Source organism: Oncorhynchus kisutch, unplaced genomic scaffold (genome assembly GCF_002021735.2).
Source record: "Oncorhynchus kisutch isolate 150728-3 unplaced genomic scaffold, Okis_V2 Okis01b-Okis20b_hom, whole genome shotgun sequence".
Classification (NCBI taxonomy): domain Eukaryota; kingdom Metazoa; phylum Chordata; class Actinopteri; order Salmoniformes; family Salmonidae; genus Oncorhynchus; species Oncorhynchus kisutch.
This window is the reverse complement of record NW_022261978.1, coordinates 8624192-8634191: the sequence shown is the minus strand read 5'-3', so window position 1 is coordinate 8634191 and position 10000 is coordinate 8624192. Positions and strand designations below refer to the sequence as shown.

Here is a 10000-nt window from a genome sequence, read left to right as displayed (position 1 = left end):
CCCTGCTGGCCCCTGGGACCTGACTCCCCATCCACACCCTGGGAGAGAGGAGGGGGTAGGAGGGGCAGAGGGGGGAGGAGGGGCAGAGGGGGAGAAGGGGAGGGAAAGGGGAGGAGAGGGAGAGGGTTACTTTCAATCTTAAAAATGAATCCTTTAGACGAGAGAAACATTACAGGTATGTGGATGTAGAACAGACTCACAGGAACTCCTGACTGCCCCATCGGCCCCTGGCCACCGGTTGGTCCTGAGGGGCCCTAAAGAGACACAGACAGTGTTACTTAGTTACTGGGGAGATGACAGGCTATAACAAGGTTCACGAGACTAAATGGTTAAATATTTGGTATTACTGTAGTATTAGCTTAGTATTGGTGCAGTATTGGTGCAGTATTGGTGTAGTCTTGTGGCAGTATTAGTGTAGTCTCTGGGTAGTCTTGTGGCAGTATTAGTGTAGTCTTGTGGCAGTATTAGTGTAGTCTTGTGGCAGTATTAGTGTAGTCTTGTGGCAGTATTAGTGTAGTCTTGTGGCAGTATTAGTGTAGTCTTGTGGCAGTATTAGTGTAGTATTAGCTTAGTATTGGTGCAGTATTAGTGTCGTCTTGTGGCAGTGTTAGTGTAGTCTCCGGGTAGTCTTGTGGCAGTATTAGTGTAGTATTGGTAGTAGTATTGGTTTGGCATTAGTATAATAACAGGGTAGTATTCGGGTAGTACTGTATTAGTATAATATCAGAGTAGTATTAGGGTGGTATTGGTTTCGTACTGGTGTAGTATTAGGGTAGTATTGGTGTAGTACTGTATTAGTGTAATATTGGTGTAGATTTGGTGTAGTAATTATCTCAGTAGACTCACTGATTCTCCTTTGTCTCCTTTGCTGCCCTTCTGCCCTGGTCCTCCAGTCTCTCCCTACACACACACACACAATAAACGCCTTCAGATACACACAACAACAACAACAACAACACACACAGGGACAGGCCATGTTACCTTATCCCCATCCTCTCCTGGGGGTCCTGCAGGGCCTGCAGCTCCAGGTAGTCCTAGAGGTCCCTGGTCTCCATCCTGTCCTGATGGTCCAATGGGACCCGCCCCTCCCTGGGACAACACAACACACAGACAGACAGTTTCATTACCTACACACAACTCTGGAACTATAGGGACTCAGAACACAGAACTCAGAACTCACAATATGGAACTCAGAACTCACAATATGGAATGTAGAACTCAGAATATGGAACTCAGAACTCACAATATGGAATGTAGAACTCAGAATATGGAACTCAGATCTCACAATATGGAATGTAGAACCCAGAATATGGAACACCTTTACAGTACCTACCGGTTCCCCCTTCTCTCCCATTGGTCCAGGTCCACCCACAGCCCCTGCCCTCCCAGGCTGACCAATGGCACCGGCTGACCCTGGGGGACCCCTCTCACCACCGGCCCCCTGCAGAGAGAGAGAGGGAGGGAGGGGATATACATATGTGAATTATACATCTTCACACTGTCTGTCTGGGGTCTGTGTTGGCAGATTGAGAGAGAGGAAGTGTCTGTCTGGGGTCTGTGTTGGCAGATGGAGAGAGGAAGTGCCTGTCTGGGGTCTGTGTTGGCAGATTGAGAGAGGAAGTGTCTGTCTGGGGTCTGTGTTAGCAGATTGAGAGAGAGGAAGTGTCTGTCTGGGGTCTGTGTTGGCAGATGGAGAGAGAGGAAGTGTCTGTCTGGGGTCTGTGTTGGCAGATTGAGAGAGAGGAAGTGTCTGTCTGGGGTCTGTGTTGGCAGATTGAGAGAGAGGAAGTGTCTGTCTGGGGTCTGTGTTGGCAGATTGAGAGAGAGGAAGTGTCTGTCTGGGGTCTGTGTTGGCAGATTGAGAGAGAGGACGTGTCTATCTGGGGGTCTGTGTTGGTAGATTGAGAGAGAGGAAGTGTCTGTCTGGGGTCTGTGTTGGCAGATGGAGAGAGAGGAAGTGTCTGTCTGGGGTCTGTGTTGGCAGATTGAGAGAGAGGAAGTGTCTGTGTTGGCAGATGGAGAGAGAGGAAGTGTCTGTCTGGGGTCTGTGTTGGCAGATTGAGAGAGAGGAAGTGTCTGTCTGGGGTCTGTGTTGGCAGATGGAGAGAGAGGAAGTGAGGAATAGAGAGAGAGAGGACAGATGTAGAAGGAGAGGAGAGAGGACTCACTATAGCTCCTGCTGCTCCGACTGGTCCTTCACCTCCTTTCAGACCAGCAGGACCCTGGGGAGAACACACTGCTGTCACACCATCACAGGATCTGTATCTGTGTCTGTGTCGGTCCCTGTGTCTGTGTCTGTCTCTGTGTGTGTGTCTGTGTCTGTTTGTGTGTCTGTGTCTGTGTCTGTGTCGGTGTCTGTTTGTGTGCCTGTGCCTGTGTCTGTTTGTGTGTCTGTGTCTGTGTCTGTGTCTGTTTGTGTGTCTGTGTCTCTGTCTGTCTGTCTGTCTGTCTGTCTGTCTGTCTGTCTGTCTGTCTGTCTGTCTGTCTGTCTGTCTGTCTGTCTGTCTGTCTGTCTGTCTGTCTGTCTGTCTGTCTGTCTGTCTGTCTGTCTGTATCAGTGTCTGTGTCTCTCTGTGTCTGTCTCTGTCTCTGTGTCTGTCTCTGTGTCTGTCTCTGTGTCTGTCTCTGTGTCTGTCTCTGTGTCTGTTTGTGTGTCTGTCTGTCTGTCTGTCTGTCTGTCTGTCTGTCTGTCTGTCTGTCTGTCTGTCTGTCTGTCTGTCTGTCTGTCTGTCTGTCTGTCTGTATCAGTGTCTGTGTCTCTCTGTGTCTGTCTCTGTGTCTGTCTCTGTGTCTGTCTCTGTGTCTGTCTCTGTGTCTGTCTCTGTGTCTGTCTCTGTGTCTGTCTGTGTCTGTGTGTATGTGTGTTACCATGCCCCCGGCGGCCCCTCTGCTGCCTCTGAAGCCCCTAAGTCCTGGAGGACCAGCTTTCCCAGAAGTCCCTCCTGTGCCCGGGTCCCCCTGGAAACAACAACAACAACAGCTCTGATTGGTGGAACGCTCATGAGGTCAATTGAACTTACCAATCAATGAAGATGGTTTTTGTAATGACTGGTAATGGTGATTATCGGGGTGAAAACAATGATGATTCATAATAATGATGATGATGATGATGATGACGAAGAATCACCTTAGCTCCCTCCTTCCCGGCGGCGCCAGGTAAGCCCTGCTCTCCCGGTACGCCAGGTGACCCGGGGTGACCTCTGTCTCCCAACGACCCGGTCTCACCTGATTTACCCTGCAGCAACCAATCAGGTTAGCGAGAACACAAACAGACCAATCAGGTTAGAGAGAACACACATAGCAACCAATCAGACTCACCTGTGGCCCCACAACACCTCCTGGACCTGGGGGGTCCCGTCTTTCCTTGGAAACCCTGGAGAGAGAGAGAGAGAGAGAGAGAAGATGGAGAGGGAGAGGGAGAGAGAGAGAGAGAGAGAGTGGGGGAGAGGGAGTGAGAGAGGGAGAGAGAGAGAGAGAGAGAGAGAGAGAGAGAGAGAGGGAGAGAGAGAGAGAGAGGGAGAGGGAGAGGGAGAGGGAGAGGGAGAGGGAGAGAGAAAGAGAAGAGAGAGACATTAGTGGATGGATAGGTGTATTTGGGTAACTTCTTGTGACCTCTAACCTCTACTCACCGGCTCTCCTCTCTGACCTGGATGACCCGGAAGTCCATCTTTCCCCGCTGGACCCTACACACACACACACACACACAGGAAGGGACATCACAGTAACACAATTCAACATCCTGTTACACCACAATGACAGCAGAACTGAGTGTCCTCAATAGTACTCTTTTGTGTGTGTGTCACTCACGTTCGGTCCCTTGGGTCCTGATTCCCCGTTCCGTCCTTGTGGCCCTTGAGGCCCCTAGACAACACATAAATGAATCAATCAAACAGTCAATCAGTTAATTAATCAAACACTTATCCAACCAATCAAACACGTAATTCAATCAATTAAGCAATTAGCAAGTTAGCCAATTAACAAATCAACCAATCAACCAGTCAACAAATATACTAATTAACAAATCAGCCAATCAACTAATTAACCAATCAATCAATAAACCGATCAATGAGGCATGACGTTCCTGTCCTTACCCTGTCTCCAGTTGGTCCATTGGGTCCATCATGTCCAGAGGAGCCCTGTGACAGACAGCACGGAAAACAGACTAATCAAATACAATTGTGTTGGTCGCATAGACATATTTAGCGAGTGTTACTGCGGGTGTAATGAAATGCTTATGTTCCCAGCTCCGACAGTAATATCTAACAATACAAAGCAATACAGGCAAACCGAAAAAGTATAAGAATGGAATCAAGAAATTTAGAAATATTAGGACGAGCAATGTCCGAGTCGGGAATATAAATCTATATGTACAATGTCCGAGTCGGGAATATAAATCTATATGTACAATGTCCGAGTCGGGAATATAAATCTATATGTACAATGTCCGAGTCGGGAATATAAATCTATATGTACAATGTCCGAGTCGGGAATATAAATCTATATGTACAATGTCCGAGTCGGGAATATAAATCTATATGTACAATGTCCGAGTCGGGAATATAAATCTATATGTACAATGTCCGAGTCGGGAATATAAATCTATATGTACAATGTCCGAGTCGGGAATATAAATCTATATGTACAATGTCCGAGTCGGGAATATAAATCTATATGTACAATGTCCGAGTCGGGAATATAAATCTATATGTACAATGTCCGAGTCGGGAATATAAATCTATATGTACAATGTCCGAGTCGGGAATATAAATCTATATGTACAATGTCCGAGTCGGGAATATAAATCTATATGTACAATGTCCGAGTCGGGAATATAAATCTATATGTACAATGTCCGAGTCGGGAATATAAATCTATATGTACAATGTCCGAGTCGGGAATATAAATCTATATGTACAGAATGTATTTAGACCACTGGACTCTGTCCACATTTCGTTACGTTACAGCCTTATCCTAAAAATGGATTTTTTATTTTTTAAATCCTCAGTAATCTGCACTGTAAACACCCCATAATACCCAATAATGACATCACAATACCCTATAATGACATCACAATACCCTATAATGACATCACAATGCCCCATCATAATAAAGGTTATGAGAAATGTTTGCAAAATGTATAAAAGTAAAATATAAAAATAAACGTATTTAAATAAGTATTCAGACCCTTTGCTATGAGACTCGAAAATTGAGCTCAGGTGCATCCTGTTTCCATCCTTGAGATGTTTCTTGATTGGAGGAGTCCACTTGTGGTAAATTTAATTGATTGGTCATGATTTAGAAAGGCACACACCTGTCTATATAAGGTCCCACAGTTGACAGTGCATGTCAGAGCAAAAACAATGCCGTGAGGTCGAAGGAGACAGGATTGTATTCAGATCTGGCTCAGGCTCAGATCTGGGGAAGGGTAAAAAAACGTTTCAGCAGCATCGATGGTCCCCAAGAACACAGGGGCCTCCATCATTCTTAAATGAAAGAAGTTTGGAACCACCAAGACTCTTCCTAGAGCTGACCGCCTGCCCAAACTGAGCAATCGGGGTAGAAGGGCCTTGGTCGGGGAGGTGACCAAGAACCCGATGGTCACTCTGACAGAGCTCTATAGTTCCTCTGTGGAGATGGGAGAACCTTCCAGAAGAACAACCATCTCTGCAGCACTCCACCAATCAGGCCTAATGGTAGAGAGGCCAAACGGAAGCCACTACTCAGTAAAAGGCACATGACAGGTCACTAGGAGTTTGCCAAAAGGCACCTACAGACTCTCAGACCATGAGAAACAAGATTCTCTGGTCTGATGAAACCAAGACTGAACTCTCTGGCCTGAATGCCAAGTGTGACATCTGGAGGAAACCTGGCACCATCCCTACGGTGAAGCATGGTGGTGGCAGCATCATGCTGTGGGGATGTTTTTCAGTGACAGGGACTGAGACTAGTCAGGATCGAGGGAAAGATGAACAGAGCAAAGTACAGAGATCTCATTTTTAAAATTGGATTTGCTAAAATGTCAAAAAATCTGTTTTTGTCATTATGGGATATTGTGTTTAGATTGATGAGGGAGGGAAAAAACATTTAATCCATTTTAGAATAAGGCCTAACCTAACAAAATGTGGAAAAGGTTAAGGGGTCTGAATACTTTCCGAATGCTCTGTATTCAATTATAGAATCCTATACAATATACTATACTATTAACTTATACACTACTATACAATATACTATACCGAATGCTCTGTATTCAATTATAGAATACTATACAATATACTATACTATTAACTTATAGACTACTATACAATATACTATACCGAATGCTCTGTATTCAATTATAGAATACTATACAATATACTATACTATTAACTTATAGACTACTATACAATATACTATACCGAATGCTCTGTATTCAATTATAGAATACTATACAATATACTATACTATTAACTTATAGAATCCTATACAATATACTATACTATTAACTTATATACTACTATGCTGTATACTATACTATTATCTTATAGAATACTATACAATATACTATACTATTAACTTATAGACTACTAAGCTGTATACTATACTATTATCTTATAGAATACTATACAATATACTATACTATTAACTTATAGACTACTAAGCTGTATACTATACTATTATCTTATAGAATACTATATTATACTATTAACTTATATAATACCATACTATATACTATTAACTTATATAATACTATACTATATACTATTAACGTATATAATACTATACTATATATACTATAATATTAATAATATTAATCAGTGTGACTGAGGTTATGCTCCAAATGGCATCCTATTCTCTGTGTAGTGTACTAATCAAAAGTAGTGCACTATGAAGGGAATAGGGTACCCTTACCAAAGGCACTCTATTCTCTGTGTAGTGCACACATTTTTAGGGTGCCATTTGTGATGCATGCTGTATTACTGCTGGATAGAGAGATTATGATGACCTCATAATGATTAGAATGGATTGAACTCTGACCTTTCCCCCTGTCTTCCCCGTTGGTCCCTTGGCACCCCGGCCCCCACGCACCCCCTACAGGATAAGCAACAGTATTACACGCACAGATAAACACGCATAGGCAGAGACAAATACACACACACACACACACACAGATAAACACACAGAGACAAACACAGACACACACACACACACAGGCAGTACTCACACACGTACACACACGCACACACAGACAGTACTCACACACACGCACACACAGACAGTACTCACACACACACACACACGCACACACAGACAGTACTCACACACGTACACACACAGACAGTACTCACACACACACACACACACACACACGTACACACGTACACACACAGACAGTACTCACACACGTACACACACAGACAGTACTCACACACACAGACAGTACTCACACACACACACACACGTACACACACAGACAGTACTCACACACACGTACACACACAGACAGTATTCACACACACAGACAGTACTCACACACGTACACACACAGACAGTACTCACGTTAGGACCCCTCTGTCCTGCACTGCCTGCTTCCCCCCCGGGACCCTGTGGAAGAGAAAACAGGACAGACCGTTACCATGGGTACACCATACAGACTGTACCTGGCAATATACTGTACCTGGCAATATACTGTATACTGTACTTGACAAGATACTGTATATTGTACCTGACAATATCCTGTACCTGGAAAAATACTGTATACTGTACCTGGAAATATACTGTATACTGTACCTGACAATATACTGTATACTGTACCTGACAATATACTGTATATTGTACCTGACAATATCCTGTACCTGACAATATACTGTATATTGTACCTGACAATATACTGTATACTGTACCTGACAATATACTGTACCTGACAATATCCTGTACCTGACAATATACTGTATATTGTACCTGACAATATACTGTATACTGTACCTGACAATATACTGTACCTGACAATATACTGTATACTGTACCTGACAATATACTGTATACTGTACCTGACAATATACTGTACCTGACAATATACTGTATACTGTACCTGACAATATACTGTACCTGACAATATACTGTACCTGGCAATATACTGTATACTGTACCTGACAATATACTGTATACTGTACCTGACAATATCCTGTACCTGACAATATCCTGTATACTGTACCTGACAATATACTGTATACTGTACCTGACAATATACTGTATACTGTACCTGACAATATACTGTACCTGACAATATACTGTATACTGTACCTGACAATATACTGTATATTGTACCTGACAATATACTGTATACTGTACCTGACAATATACTGTATATTGTACCTGACAATATACTGTATACTGTACCTGACAATATACTGTACCTGACAATATACTGTATACTGTACCTGACAATATACTGTATACTGTACCTGGCAATATACTGTATACTGTACCTGACAATATACTGTACCTGACAATATACTGTATACTGTACCTGACAATATACTGTACCTGACAATATACTGTACCTGGCAATATACTGTATACTGTACCTGACAATATACTGTATACTGTACCTGACAATATCCTGTACCTGACAATATCCTGTATACTGTACCTGACAATATACTGTATACTGTACCTGACAATATACTGTACCTGACAATATACTGTACCTGACAATATACTGTATACTGTACCTGACAATATACTGTACCTGACAATATACTGTACCTGACAATATACTGTATACTGTACCTGACAATATACTGTATACTGTACCTGACAATATCCTGTACCTGACAATATCCTGTATACAGTACCTGACAATATCCTGTATACTGTACCTGACAATATACTGTACCTGACAATATCCTGTACCTGACAATATACTGTATACTGTACCTGACAATATACTGTATACTGTACCTGACAATATACTGTACCTGACAATATACTGTACCTGACAATATACTGTACCTGGCAATATACTGTATACTGTACCTGACAATATACTGTATACTGTACCTGACAATATCCTGTACCTGACAATATCCTGTATACAGTACCTGACAATATCCTGTATACTGTACCTGACAATATACTGTACCTGACAATATCCTGTACCTGACAATATACTGTATACTGTACCTGACAATATACTGTACCTGACAATATACTGTACCTGACAATATACTGTATACTGTACCTGACAATATACTGTACCTGACAATATACTGTACCTAACAATATCCTGTATACTGTACCTGACAATATACTGTACCTGACAATATACTGTATACTGTACCTGACAATATCCTGTATACTGTACCTGACAATATCCTGTACCTGACAATACCCTGTATACTGTACCTGACAATATACTGTACCTGACAATATACTGTATACTGTACCTGACAATATACTGTATACTGTACCTGACAATATACTGTATACTGTACCTGACAATATACTGTACCTGACAATATACTGTACCTGGCAATATACTGTACCTGACAATATACTGTAACCTGACAATATACTGTATACTGTACCTGACAATATACTGTACCTGACAATATACTGTACCTGACAATATACTGTATACTGTACCTGACAATATACTGTACCTGACAATATACTGTATACTGTACCTGACAATATACTGTATACTGTACCTGACAATATACTGTACCTGACAATATACTGTATACTGTACCTGACAATATACTGTACCTGACAATATACTGTATAATGTACCTGACAATATACTGTACCTGACAATATCCTGTATACTGTACCTGACAATATACTGTATACTGTACCTGACAATATACTGTACCTGACAATATACTGTATACTGTACCTGACAATATACTGTACCTGACAATATACTGTATAATGTACCTGACAATATACTGTACCTGACAATATACTGTATACTGTACCTGACAATATACTGTACCTGACAATATACTGTATAATGTAC

At 42.1% G+C, this 10000-nt stretch overlaps 1 protein-coding gene across 1 annotated transcript in view; it reads right to left on the bottom strand.

Annotated features, from left to right (window-relative positions):
- The window catches only part of LOC116358831 (collagen alpha-1(XI) chain-like), an 88365-nt gene that overhangs the window by 16414 nt on the left and 61951 nt on the right, over positions 1-10000 (bottom strand). Inside the window, 15 exon segments of the mRNA XM_031811071.1 lie at positions 1-38; positions 201-254; positions 847-900; positions 982-1089; positions 1334-1441; positions 2169-2222; positions 2869-2958; positions 3128-3235; positions 3319-3351; positions 3353-3373; positions 3630-3683; positions 3808-3861; positions 4092-4136; positions 7015-7068; positions 7537-7581. The exon segment at positions 1-38 is cut by the window's left edge and continues 70 nt beyond it. Coding sequence (XP_031666931.1) covers positions 1-38; positions 201-254; positions 847-900; positions 982-1089; positions 1334-1441; positions 2169-2222; positions 2869-2958; positions 3128-3235; positions 3319-3351; positions 3353-3373; positions 3630-3683; positions 3808-3861; positions 4092-4136; positions 7015-7068; positions 7537-7581 — 920 coding nt within the window.